This window comes from Lepus europaeus, chromosome 2, assembly GCF_033115175.1.
Source record: "Lepus europaeus isolate LE1 chromosome 2, mLepTim1.pri, whole genome shotgun sequence".
In the NCBI taxonomy this organism is placed as follows: domain Eukaryota; kingdom Metazoa; phylum Chordata; class Mammalia; order Lagomorpha; family Leporidae; genus Lepus; species Lepus europaeus.
Window position 1 is genome coordinate 87,173,185 of NC_084828.1, and position 14,300 is coordinate 87,187,484.

The following is a 14,300-nucleotide window of genomic DNA, read 5'->3' on the forward strand; positions in this document are numbered from 1 at the left end:
TCTTGGAAAATAAACCACAATGCCAAATATAGACTCTGGGTGGGAGGACACATTGAGACATGTCAAAGAGTATACACCATTGGGCCTCCTTAAGCCACAAAATTTGAATTTACTATCTCATTCAATTTCAGTAATTGTTTATTTCATAATATTCCTATCAATCCCTTTCCTCACGTGAATGACATCTAGGGCTCTTTAGCACTATCCATTGGACAACATGCTCAGCAGATGATATATCTGGTAGTGAATGTGAAGACCATGGGCTAGCATTGTAGCTTAGTGGGTCCCATCTAGGCACAGGTTCATGTCCTAGCTGTTCTACTTCTGATCCAGCTCCCTGCTAGTGGCCTGGGAAAAGCAGCAGAAGATGGCTCAACTCCTTGGGCCCCTGCACTCATGTGAGAAAAAAAATTAGTGGGAGCCTCACAAAAATGTACAGGTATAGGTATAGTCACCCAGGACCAGTCTGTGGAGTTTATTTTCTTTCCTGAGCATATGCCTGATATTTGGCATATAGTAAGTATTTATTAATTATGCCACAGGATAGTTAATATATAGGATAATGGCTTAACAGGTATTTATTGGAAGAGTAAATGTATCAGGGAAGTTATAGAGATATTTACAAGGTACTATATAAAATTTCAACCATCTGCAGAGTCTTACCTCAAGCTTTAAGATGCCACTTTTCCTTCCTTTCATTTATTCAGTTTGTGTTAGTTCTTTTGGACACCATGAAATGATGCCAGATAGTTTTTAATAAAATGGCCTTTGGCATGTCAAAATGTCTAGCAGGATCCCTGAAAAGCATAATAGTAGCCATTTAATGAATATTATTCCTGTAGCTATTTCTTTCTTGTTTTTTTTTACTTTTCTCTCTCTTCTTTCATTTAAGTTTGAGCCTGAGACTGACTGAGGATTTGCAGGTCCTAAAGCTTGTATTATTTTCACTACTCCATTTACAAAGCAAATAGAACATAATGATAGGAAAATTAGATATAAAGGTGAGTATTTAAAGTGAGAAAATTAATATGGAAGATTTATTGTAAAAAGTTGAAGACATCCATAAAGAATATGAAATCCAGGAATTAAAATATTTTAATTAATTACTTAATGGGTAATTTGTAAGTCTACAAATTCAATTTCTATTATTTTAGATATATAGTCCTTGAATATCTTTTCAAGTATGTTAGAATAGACTTTTTTCTGTAGAAAATGTAGAAATACAATAGAGTCTTTTCTGTAGCATAAGTGATCAAAGTTGATCTTTTAAAAATAATTTGGACTTTTATTTTAGGTTCACAGATCACAAGTTTTTGATGACCAGTGATGTTGAGCATCTTTTCATATACTTGTTTGCTTCTATATGGCATATAATTATAATCTTTATGTAACAAATATTTAATGGAATGTTGAATATAAACAGAATATATACTATCCTGCATATACTCAACCTCTCTCTCCTCTTTTCTTCCCTCCTCCATCTTTTCCTTATTATATTTGTCTGCTTTAGAAATGATCCTTGTTTTGGAGGATTGAAAATGTGGTTTCTTCCCCAAGAAACATTTCTAAAGGATGGATAGTATATATTGTGATAAATATAGTTGACATCCAGTGTGGATGATTCTGTGCCTGGCCGGGGAGACTGTCTGCCTAGACCATGCAGGAGGTTAAGAGTGCATGGCACACCATGCCTCCAGGGAAAGACCATGGTGGTGGTGGGGGGACTCAGGCACACTGAGAGCCACACATGACCTGACTTCTGCCAGGGGGCAGTGGCCCCAGGCACACATTTCCCCACCCCCCACTTCCTGTTGAAGGGCCTTGTGCTTGTCAGCTAGGTAAACAGCTCTTGGGTATGTCCCAGACCCATAAAACCACCTGGAAGGCTACCTGGGCTATGTGACCTTCAAGCTGATTGGTGAAGCAGAGTGGTGCCAACATCGGCTTTATCCTGTAGAATTAATGTTGCCACCGGAACTAGCTACTCTCCTTTGCCTGCCCCATAAAAACTTGTGCCTGATTGTTAATAAACAGGCATGTTCACCAAAAATTGTCTCCGGTGCTTCTTGTCAAAGAACACAATCGCCTCACCATCCCAACAGTGTGGGCTTAACAGAATGAGCCCACAAGCCAGGACCAGGGCAGTTGCACAGCAAGAGGAAACAGTTCACATCTGGTGTGCCAGTCCAAGCATGGCAGAGATTTCAATGTGAAGACAGGGCAGAGTGACATTCCTAGCAGAGGGAACAAAGTACTTAAAAGTATAGAGTTTAGAATGTAGGAAGAGAAAGATAAAATTACTAGAAACAGTAAATAAATATATTAGAGTGAATAGTGTTAGATAGCAGAAATGTGCGTTTTGGCTATATTTAACCTTGGTTATCAGGTACAATGCTTTAAGATGTAATTTCTTTTTTTGTTAAAAAAGCAACAATTTTTATCCCAATAAGGAAACCTAACTTTTTGGAAACAATGTGTTCTTTCTTGACCCTTATAATCAATAAAATTTACTGAATATATGCTATGTGCATATAACTAGACTAGACATTGTAGTGACTCCACTCAAGGGAGAGATGGAGACAGAGAACCAGTAACTATGATGCTATGTTCCAAATGCTATTATATAGATATGCACATGAAATAAGCAATTTTGGGAAAGGGGACTGTCACTAGCTAATGGTCTGAGCAGCTCAAAAGTTTTATTGTGACTTATTTGAAGAACCTAAAATCTCCTGATGTTCTCTGACGTTGTCTGTCAGGTTTTTAGTCACAATCCAGGATGAGATATAATCTTAAACCACCATGTACCAGTCCAGATACTACTGCAAGAGCAGTCAATGCCTGCACAGATGGATTCAGAAAGTATCTGAAGGTCACTCTGTGCTTCATTTTAATATTAATATCTTTACCCCAGGAGTAGCTTAAACTTTAATACCATAGCACACATCATTATTTGGAGTATGTTTGTGAACTGTGCTTGCATGTACTTGTACCACCCCCTATATGTGATGACAAAAATGTCCCCTATTACATATTCATTTTTCCTTAAGATAAAAGATACCCATTTCTCCTATTCAAGGAGACAAGGCTTTGGAAATTATTTACTATGACTTCCTTATTTGAGGTGGACAATTTACTTTTTGTGACAACTCTTTTAGGTGCATTCACTAGGAAGTGGGCCTATGGTGATGGGTGCGTAATAGAACTACTATCACTGATGCCTTTGGGAAAGATTCATTGGGGAGTTAAATAAAGTAGGCCTTAAAGGGTAGAAAGAGTTGGCCACACTTAGAAGTAGAATACAGTCTTTCCAAAAAGACAAAGAGAAAGTTACAAGATTGATGAGGACTTGTGAAATGGCAAAAAGCTTTATGAAGCTGGTCACCATGTATGCAATGCATGACAGGTGATGAATTGGCAATATAGGTTGGGAACCTGTTGAAAAGGACATTGTGTATAGGGAGGAATTACTAGAAGTTGGAAGCAGGGAAATGAGCTGAAGAGTGGAATGAAGTCAAATAGCCCAGATGGGACAGTGACTTTTTTTAAGCTCTTTTAAAATAGTCTTTTTTTCAAATTTATTTTAAGGGCTACAACTTCATGCATTTAATATACAGATTTGGGGACAGTGACTTTGTGATTGAAGAGAAAAACCAGAGATTCAAGAGGTACTCTATCTGAGTGGTGAAGGGTTCCTATGAACTAGGACCAAAGTTTGTAAAATTGAGATAAATGGAAGGTGACAATAAGTCATTTGCTACTTTTTAGGATTTTAGGAGACAAATGAGGATCACTTCAAAACAATAGTATTTCATTTTTAGCATCAAAAGTCTCATATCAAAATTTTCACTAATTTTTAAAATGAATTTATTAAGGTTTCCAAAACATTCTAGGTGAAAGGCATTATCACCTTGTAGTTCACAGACAACTTTCACACAGGTTTCTTGTTTTTGTCCTGCCTACCTTTTGCCATTTTCTCACATTCTTTACATAAGAAAAGCTTTATGTTGTAGTTGTATTTTTTTTTTGTTGTTGTTGTTTTGTTTTGCTACGAACCAATGTTTGTAGCATTTGTTCTAGTAAGTCTTTTGAAAAACATCATCCAAAGAGTTTTGGATTTTATTATTCTTAAAGGAATTGTCATTGAACTTGATTTTCTAGTAGCTGCTTTTATTTACAATATATAAGCTCCTTGTATCTAGTTGATGCCTTGTGTATTAGTTCCGCTTTCATTAGCAATCTCTATCAGGTAGGATTAAGGCTGGCTCTGCATTGCACAGACTAAAACTACAAGGACTTATTTTCTCACATAAAAGTCAGATTGGGTAATTGAATGCTGGACCATTGCCACTGCTTCACACTACTCTCAGGGACCTAACTCCTTCCAGCTCACTCACCACCACTCACTGGGGAGTAGCTCTTGTATACACAGTCTGACATGATCCAGGCACCATATTCTGGGGGTTGAGGAGAGGAGCAAAGGATATTTATAATCTGTCTTTTTTTAGTAGGAAACTTTTCTTTAATAAATATAATTTCAAAAGTACAACTTTTGGATTATAGCAGTTCTTCTCCCCATAACCACCCTCCCACCCACAAACCATCCCATCTCCTACTCCCTCTCCCATCCTGTTCTTCATTAAGATTCATTTTAATTATCTTTTATACAGAAGATCAACTCTATACTGAGTATAGATTTCAACAATTTGCACCTACACAGACACACAAAGTATAAAATACTGTTTGAAGGTTAGTTTAACCGTTAATTCTCATAGTACATCATGTTAAGGACAGAGGTCCTACATGGTGAGCAAGTGCACAGTGACTCCTGTTGTTGATTTAACAATTGACACTCTTATTTATGACATCAGTAATCACCCAAGGCTCTTGTCATAAGCTGCCAAGGTTGAATATAGCCCTACCAATCGACCCAGCCATCCCACTCCTCAGAATTTACCCAAGGGAAATTAAATTGGCAAATAAAAGAGCTATGTGCACCTCAATGTTTATTGCAGCTCAATGCACAATAGCTAAGGCATGGAATCAACCTAAATGCCCATCAACAGAAGACTGGATAAATAAATTATGGGATATGTACTCTATGGAATACTACACAGTGATAAAATAAGTGAAATCTGGTCATTTGCAACAAAATGGAGGAATCTGGAAAATATCGTGCTGAGTGAAATAAGCCAGTCCAAAAAGGACAAATATCATGTTCTCCCTGATCTGTGACAACCAACTGAGCACCTAAAAGGAAACCTGTAGAAGTGAAACTGACACTATGAGAAGCAATGCCTTGTAAGTTGTCTTTTATGAAAAAATATTCTTCAGATGAAGAGGGCCGGCACCGTGGCTCACTTGGCTAGTCTTCTGCCTGGGGCGCCAGCACCCTGGGTTCTAGTCCTGGATGGGGTGCCAGGTACTAGTCCTGGTTGTTCCTCTTCTACTCCAGCTCCCTGCTGTGGCCCTGGAGGGCAGTGAAGGATGGCCCAAGTGCTTGGGTCCCTGCACCCACATGGGAGACTGGGAGGAAGCACCCGGCTCCTGGTTTCGGATCAGCACAGCACCGGCCGTAGCGGCCATTAGGGGAGTGAACCAATGGAAGGAAGACCTTTCTCTCTGTCGCTCTCTCACTATCTAACTCTCTCTCTGTCTCTCTCTCTCACTGTCTAACTCTGCCAGTCAAAAAAATAAAAATAAAAATAAAAGATTTAGAAAGGCCTGTTTTGCCTACATCTCCTTGGCCAATTCTGAATTTATAAGAGCTACATCTAGCTATAGGATACATAGGGAAATGTAGATAAATTGTCTGTTAGCTTTCAGGAAGCAAGCACAGATATTAAGGTGAATTAAAGTTAAAAGAAAAAAAAAAGGGAGGAAATAGGATACATAGATAGATAACCATATTAGCAAACCAGAAAACTTCTTTCAGATATAATTTCATCTGAATATGTTTGTCTTAAAAATTAAGACAATCTTATCTCAATTTTTCATAGTGTTTATCATTGAGGATCAGATAAACTTGATGAATTTATCAATATTTTTGAAAGTTAAATTATGGACAAATTAAAATATTATCTTTTAAAAGATTAAGCAAACTGCTGAATATTAACTAAAAATATATGACTGAGGTAATTTGTCAGTTTTTTAAAAATATTTTATTTATTTGAGATGTAGAAATTATAGAGAGAGGGAGAGACAGAGCAAAAGGTCTTACATCTGTTGTTTCACTCCCCAAATGGCTGCAATAGCCGGAGCTGGGCTGACAGGAGCCAGGAGATTCTTCCAGGTCTCCCATGCAGGTGCAGGGGCCCAATCACTTGGGCCATCTTCTACTGCCTTCCCAGGGCATAGCCGAGAGCTGGATCGGAAGAAGAGCAGCTGGGACTCAACTTGGCACCCACATGGTTTGCCGGTGCCACAGCCAGAGGCTTAGCCCAGTACTTCACAGTGCTGGCTCTCGATATGTCAGTTTTTATGTTACTGCCATTGTAACCTTATTTGATGAACAGAGAAATAGGACATTATTGGTAAATAATCATTATGTAGAAAAGATACATTTATGTGTATGGAACATGTCAATAACAAACAGGACGTTTAGCTCTTCTCTTGACTGTATGTTAGGATTATTATGTTCTTTTACAGAAAGGGAACTAAGGGCTTAAGGTTAAATGAATGGCCCAAAGCCTTGTACTTCTGGGTGATGGGTTTAGAAACTATGCTGTCTTCATATTTTTCACACTTGTTTAAAAACATTTATTTATTTTCATTTTATTTAAAATTCGGAGGCAGAGAGACTGATACCTTCCATCTACTGGTTCACTCCCCAAATGCTCATTATAGCTGGGGCTGGGTTAGGCTGAAGCCAGGATTTCAGAACTCAATCCAGATCTCCCATGTGGGTAGCAGGGACTCCCACACTTGATCCATCACTGTTGCCTCCTGGGATGTGCATTGCTGGGAAGCTGGATTGGTTGTGGAACTGGCTTGGACCCAGGCATTCTGGTATGGGATGCAGGCATCCTAAGCAGCATCTTCCCTGCTACTAAACAGCTAGCATCCTCTCACTCTTTTATAATTTATGTTGCTGCCCCAGTTTTTATATGATGTGTGCCTTAGTTCCCATTTGGTAGTCCAGATCTCTAGGGTTAGAGTGACAGACTCTCTTATTTGTCTTTACTTTGTTTACATGATGTCCTTTCTCATTTCACCTCAATCTGAATCAGTTATTCAGTCTGCTGGCATCTTCAAGAAGACACACACAGCATCCCACAAAACCACCTCATGTCCTGCCCCACTAAAAATGTCCTTCCGTTCTTGCTTACTTGATTTCTTCCCCTTCTTTTAGTGGCAGCTTAAGTCCTACCCTCTGTGTGAAGCATTTCCTGAATGCCTCAGGTCACACAGAACTTACATTTCCCTGAACTTCTGTAACACAGTGTGTGTGTGTGTGTGTGCATAGCATATAATTATAGACGTAAATTATACACTCTACCGGGTTATTCCGTATGTCTAGGTTTCTCTTAAGCTACACTTTAAGTTCTTGTATAAATATTTCTTAGGGTCTTTGGCAGTGCAAAGATCATGATCAGAATATAGGAAGAACTAAAACTAATTCTGAACTATATTGAGCCAACTGTTAACTTTCAAGCAACTACAAATATCTAGTGTCAACTTTCATGACAAATGAAGAAAGAAGTTCCAAGAAGTAAAGAGATTCATCCAGCTAGTAACTGAATCCTGCTGTACTAAACATATGGTCTGTGGCTTGATCTCGTACAACTCTATTTTCCATTTTAATTTTATGTTTTTAACAAGTTCAATGTGATTTGCAGATACAATTCTAAGAACATTTGACTAAAAGCCAAATAGTATGTGTGTGTGTGTGTGTGTGTTGAGAGAACCCCAGAAAAATAGAGGAATTCCTGATTGATGGTAGCCTTTAGGTTACTTTGTGCATATCTTATATTCAAAATTGAGAGGCCTGGAAGTTATGGAAATTTTGTAGTGGAAAGGGCAGATAAGAACTTCTAACTAAGTCAGAATATGAAAGTAAATTGCAGAAATGGTCTCCAGTGCATACATCCATGACATATTAATTCCTATCCACGTTGCCAGCTATAGAGCCCAACTATGTGGTTGCTTTCCTCCCAAACATGATGTAAATTTTTTTAGATAAGGAATGTTGTCCACTTATGCTCATTTTTTTTGATCCCAAAAGTAATTAGACTGGTGCTGGGGATATATAATTTGTAGAACTGTGTTGTCAAACAAATAGAAGGTTATCTTTTTATTTATCTTTTTTCTGGTGTATGAATTCATTTTCCAAGTGGGCATATAAATTTCTGAGTATCTTTTAAGTTTTTTGTTCATTTATTTAATTTTTTGAGAGGCAGCAAGGCAAAGGCAGACAGAAACAGCTCTCATAAGCTGGTTCATTACACAAATAACCACGATGACTGGCAATAGGCTAGGTCAAATCTGGGAGCCAGTTAAGATTCCCTACATGGATGGCAGAGATCTAAAGCCTTTACTGCTTTTTCCAAGGATAAGTAATAGCAAGGAATTGGAATCAGGAACTGAGCCAGGACTCAAACCTAGGTCCTCAGTCATGAATGTGGGAGTCTTAACAATGAGGCTAAATGCCTGTCCTGACTGTTGAGTATTTTGAATTAGGAACCACTCAGAAACTTAAGGAACACAAGCATTTTTTCACTTCATCTTAGGTTGTTGAATTAAATTTGACAAGTTACTTTTTTTCTTAAAAAAGATTTTATTTATTTATTTGAGAAACAGAGTTACAGACAGAGAGAGGGAGAGACAGAGAAAAAGGTCTTCGATCCTCTGGTTCACTCCCCAGGTGGATGCAATGGCCGGAGCTGAGCCGATCTGAAGTGAGGCAACAGGAGCTTCCTCTGGGTCTCACCTGTGGTGAGGGGGCCCAAGCACCTGGGCCATCTTCCACTTCTTTCCCAGGCCACAGAGGGCTAGATTGGAAGAGGAAGAACCAGGATAGGAACTGGCACCCATCTGGGATGCTGGCTCCACAGGCAGAGGCTTAATCCATTACACCACAGTGCCCGCTAAGTTACTTTTTGCAAAAAAAGTTTATTTATGTACTTGAAAGTCAGACAGTGAGCAAAAGAGAGAGAGAGAGAGAGAATCTTCCATTTGCTCATTAACTCCCCAAATGTCAGCAACAACTGGGGCAGAACTAGGCCAAAGCCATGACCCAGAAACTCAATTTGGGTCTCTCATGTGGATGGCAGGGTCTCAAGAACTTAAATAATCATCTGCTTCTTCCCAGGGTATGCATTAGCATGAAACTGGTTTGGAAGCAGTGTAGCCAGGACTCAGACAGACATTCTGATATGGGATATGGGCATATCAAGAAGCGGCTTAGTCTGCTGTGCCACAATAACGATCCTCTGAATGACTTTTTAATGGTTTTGTGCATAAAGGCATTTTCTATGGTTATAAAAGATATCCATTATGGCTTATATCATCTGCCTATCTTCATTGCATGCGGAAAACTGAAGTATCAAAACGAAGTCCTGTCCCAGTGTTGCTATTCATGAGTCAGTGATTTTTGAATTCATCTTCTGTGTTCAAGACCATATTCCAGGCAATAAGTAAAAGACTGCAACTGAAAGTTCTGATAGATTTTATTTTATTAAACATTTATTTATTTATTTGAAAGTCAGAGTTACACAGACAGGCAGGGAGAGACAAAGAAAGTAGTCTTCTATTGGTTTATTCACTCCCCCAGACGATTGCAATGGCCAGGGCTTGGCAAGGCTGAAGCTAGGAGCCAGGAACTTTTTCTGGGTCTCCCACATGGGTAGCAGGGCCCAAGCACTTGGGCTGTTTTCCACTGCTTTTCACAGACCATTTGTAGGGGCTGAATCAGAAATGGAGCAGCCGGGACATAAATTGGTGTCTCTGGCAATGGTTTCACTGGCTATGCCACAACGCAACCCCTGGCAGATATTTCAAAGGCCATACATAATTATTACTCATGGTCACAACTATGTGTTTTAACTGTTGAGAATTATTTTATCTGAAATATCTGGTGAAAAAAATCATCTAAAGTTACATGGCTTAAATTTGTGTTCAGTCTGAGCAGCAGAGACCCTGGACTCTCCTTACCAATTTCAATTAATAGGTTTTAAAAAATTATCAAAAGAATTGCTGTGAAAAGCAAGATAACTTATTCAAAAGATTGCTGATCATTTCCTCTCGATGTTCTTTTTTGTCTCTTTAGCCCTCTTCAATCTAATTCCTGTGGGTCTACGTGTGGTGGCCATCCAAGGGGTGAAGGCCAGCCTCTATGTGGCCATGAATGGTGAGGGCTATCTCTACAGCTCAGTAAGTACCTTGGGATGTGTGTGCGCATGTATGTGTGCATGCATATAAACTATTGTTGAGTGATAACGGGATAATCATCCTTTTGGGAAGTAAAGTTGGAAATTGAAGTCATTTTATACTTCCTGATTCATTTATTTGGGGTTATCATGAATATTTTATGGTTTTAGAATGCTAAAGATCATGTCCTGCTGAATGACAGACAGCTGGTTATTCTCCATGAGATACTGATTCCCAACATCTAGCTTGCACTTTAGAGGGTACACTGTCTTTTGGGTCTTACCTTTGTCTTTTATTCAAGGTATATGACAATTTTCCTTTCTCCTGTCATTTCAACTTCAAGCACAGAGCACAATTTAGCATGTGTATTCATCAATTTGTTTGTAAGTCTTCTAGGTTTCGTTTGGGAGAAAGAACTTTCAGGATAGATAGTGATTATGTTCATAAATCTGTGTAGTACCTGATGCATAAGATTCTCGGAGTAACTGTGTGAGTCAAAGGCAATGTGAATTTATAGAATGAGCTCTGGATAACAGGCAATAACATTTAGGTTTTATTTTCATTTCAGTTACTATCTAGATATCCTATTGAGCAAATCACTTCCCCACTTTGACTTAAGTTCTGGACATTCAAAATGAGAGTATTGGACACCAGGCTGTCTAGAGTCACTTTCAAATCAGTGCCTTTATTATCAGCATCTCTTAAAGTAATTAACACTGTCCTGTTGCCTGTTTCACTCTCAAAGTGATAATTCCTTCATTGAGATAACGTAGCTGCACTGGATGTTGTACATATGTAATTTATGCTTTCTCCTTGGTTACAGATTTCTACCCTAAATTTTTGTGATCTCAGTGGATAGCAAGGTTATTTATGAAGTTCATATATGAATACTGGATTCTAAAGTAGTTATAAAATAGTTTTTATTAACCTATTTCAATATTCAATTAAATAAATGTCTGGAGCATTATACTTGCTTATTATAAAGATACCTGTCATTCATAGTAGAATTTTCAAAATTACTATTTTTAGTCCTGAAAATATTCAGATTTGAATGTACATTTATATTCTATATGTGTACATACATTTATTCAAAAGTTTCTGATTAAAGTAATACTTAAAGTACAGTTTCAGTTAAAGTAATGAGATTTCATTCTTAAGGTATCATAGATCTTATAGTTGTTAATGTCTTGTTATTGTAATTCCATTTTAAATGTACCAATTAAAATAACAAAAAGAAAGAACATGTTCTAGATGGTTAGACTTTTCAAAAAACATTTTGAATGCAATACAAAGTAAATTATAGAGATGATTTTTGTATATTATTTATTTCAGGGTTGAATAGGTGATCATACAAACAGCTAAAATGTAGACTATATGACATTTACTTAAAGGTTCATAATTCAAATTGTAATTCCACAACTATAGAGTTCATGTCATGAATTAGAGTTGTTTTTCAAAGGGCCAAGAAGACAAGAGTCTGACAACATTATTTCTGGCAGTAGATGAGAGAGAGAGTGTGCGTGTGTGTGTGTGTGTGTGTAGGGGGTGGGGGAAGAAGGAGGGAGGAAAGCATTTCTTCTACAGCTTTTAGAAAGGATCACTCTCTGTTCTTCTTGCCAAGGACTGGGGTTAAGACACAAGAGGCTGGAGTCCACAGGAAGGGTTTTAAGAAACTCTTTTCCAGCTAATTTTATTGCGGGAGCTCCTTCTTAATGGAGGTAACACTCTTGGAAATCCAGTAATCACTTGTGGAGACACTTATTATGGGACCTAAATTTTAAGTCCTTCTCCACAATCTTGCCTCAATCTGAGAAGCAGCATATCTTCCCCTGCTTATGTTATTGTGAAGACATAAGGAACAGTTTTCCTTTAATTATAAGTGTGGCATCACTGGCATAGGTCATCAGGGTTCCTGCTTTCAGAATTACCCTGTTTCTGGATAGGGCCAATGGAAATAAATGCTGCTTTCTAAGTTTAAAAAATAAGTGTAAGGCTGAAAATTTTTGTTGTAAGACTCAATGGGGCCAATAGTAGGGTAGAAAGCCCTGAAAGAGAACTGGGTGTGGAAGACCTCATCACACCTTATACTGCTGCTTATCTCGGTACTGTGCCCCCGCAGGAGAAAAAAGCCGGCTCTTGTGGTGAGCTAAAAACCTGCTGCTACCCTCTGATTTCCTGAGCTGTTTTTGGTATATAATAAGGCAATGAAGTCAGTTGCAAAGCAATTCTCTATTTCATGTAAAAATGTGTAGTTGGCAGGACGAGGGCCATCCTGGGGTCTATGGTGGGAAGGGTAGTTACTAGTGCAGGCTACAGAGGTCCTAAAGAAGGTAACTTAGAGTCTAAGAGGAATTTACCCACAGCATTAATTATCTGGTGTTTTTCCTGTTCTTTCTGATTTCCTCTGATATACCGGGAGATATGAGGAAAGAGTGATAAAGGTGGAGTGACTGTTAGGTGGCAGGTGGCATAGAGCCTGAGTTTTAAGATCCATTCTGAAAAATCTGTTTATTATATAGGAAGCTGTAATACAAAAATATCTGATGAGATTGGTATATTGGGATTTGTTTTTACTATTAAAGCTTGTATTTTTTTAGAAATCTACATTTGCTTCTCTTTAAAATTTCTGTTGAAATACTGAAATTTCTATCTATTCTTTTTAAATACTCTTCTGCTCATTTTTAAGGTTTGGTTGTAGTTCTGAAAGTGCTTATTCTTACTTTTAAAAAACATACAGCATTATGTAGTTTACTAAACATTTTAGTATTTCTATCTTTCTAACAAAGAGCTCATGGACCTTAGGATGTTTCCTTGCTTAGTAAGTACCACTACCCTTCTTGCCAATTTGACTAGTTACACTTTAAAATAAAATCAGAGGTAGGCATTTGGCCTAGTGGTTAAGACATTGATTAAGATGACTGTGTTCTACATTATAGTGCCTGGTTTCCATCCTGACTCAAGCATCTCACTCTTAGTTCCCTGCTAATGCAGACCCTGGGCAGCAGCAGAGATGACTCAAGTGATTGGACCTCTGACACCCACATGGGAGACTTGGATAGAGTTTCCAGCTTCCAGATTTTTTTAAAATTTTTTTTAAACTTGTATTTAATGAATATAAATTTTCAAAGTACAGCTTATGGATTACAATGGCTCCCCCCCCCCATAACTTCCCTCCCACCCGCAACCCTCCCCTTTCCCGCTCCCTCTCCCCTTCCATTCACATCAAGATTCATTTTCAATTCTCTTCATATACAGAAGATCAGTTTAGTATATATTAAGTAAAGATTTCAACAGTTTGCCCTCACATAGCAACACAAAGTGAAAAAATACTGTTGGAGTACTAGTTATAGCATTAAATCACAATGTACAGCACGTTAAGGACAGAGATCCTACATGATATTTTTTTTAAAAAATTGATTAATTTTCTATGCAATTTCCAATTTAAAACCAAGGGTTTTTTTTTTTTTTTTTTTTTTTTTTTTTTTTTTTTTTTTCATTTTCAGGTAGAGTTATAGACAGTGAGAGAGAGAGACAGAGAGAAAGGTCTTCCTTCTGCTGGTTCACTCCCCAAATGGCCGCTACAGCCGGTGTTGCGCCGATCTGAAGCCAGGAGCCAGGGGTTTCTTCCTGGTCTCCGAAGTGGGTGCAGAGGCCCAAGCACTTGGGCCATCCTCCAATGCCTTCCCGGGCCACAGCAGAGGGCTGGACTAGAAGAGGAGCAACCGGGACTAGAACCTGGCGCCCATATGGGATGCCAGAGCCCCAGGCAGAGGATTAACCAAGTGAGCCAAGGCGCCAGTTCCTCCAGCTCCCAGATTTGACCCTGGCCCGGTCTTGGCTGTTGTGGACATTTGGGGATTTTACTAGAGGATGTGAGTCCTCTATCCCTCTGTCTCTTTCTGTCTCACTGTCTCAAATAAATAAATTTTAAA

The 14,300-nt window shown here is 38.4% G+C and overlaps 1 protein-coding gene across 5 annotated transcripts in view; it reads left to right on the forward strand.

Moving 5' to 3' along the window:
- Positions 1 to 14,300, forward strand: part of FGF12 (fibroblast growth factor 12) — a 406,858-nt gene that overhangs the window by 202,830 nt on the left and 189,728 nt on the right. For all 5 annotated transcript variants that reach the window (XM_062210108.1, XM_062210127.1, XM_062210113.1 and 2 more), the window contains exon 3: positions 10,268 to 10,371. In XM_062210108.1, the coding sequence (XP_062066092.1) occupies positions 10,268 to 10,371 (104 nt within the window). The remainder of the gene's footprint in view (positions 1 to 10,267; positions 10,372 to 14,300) is intronic.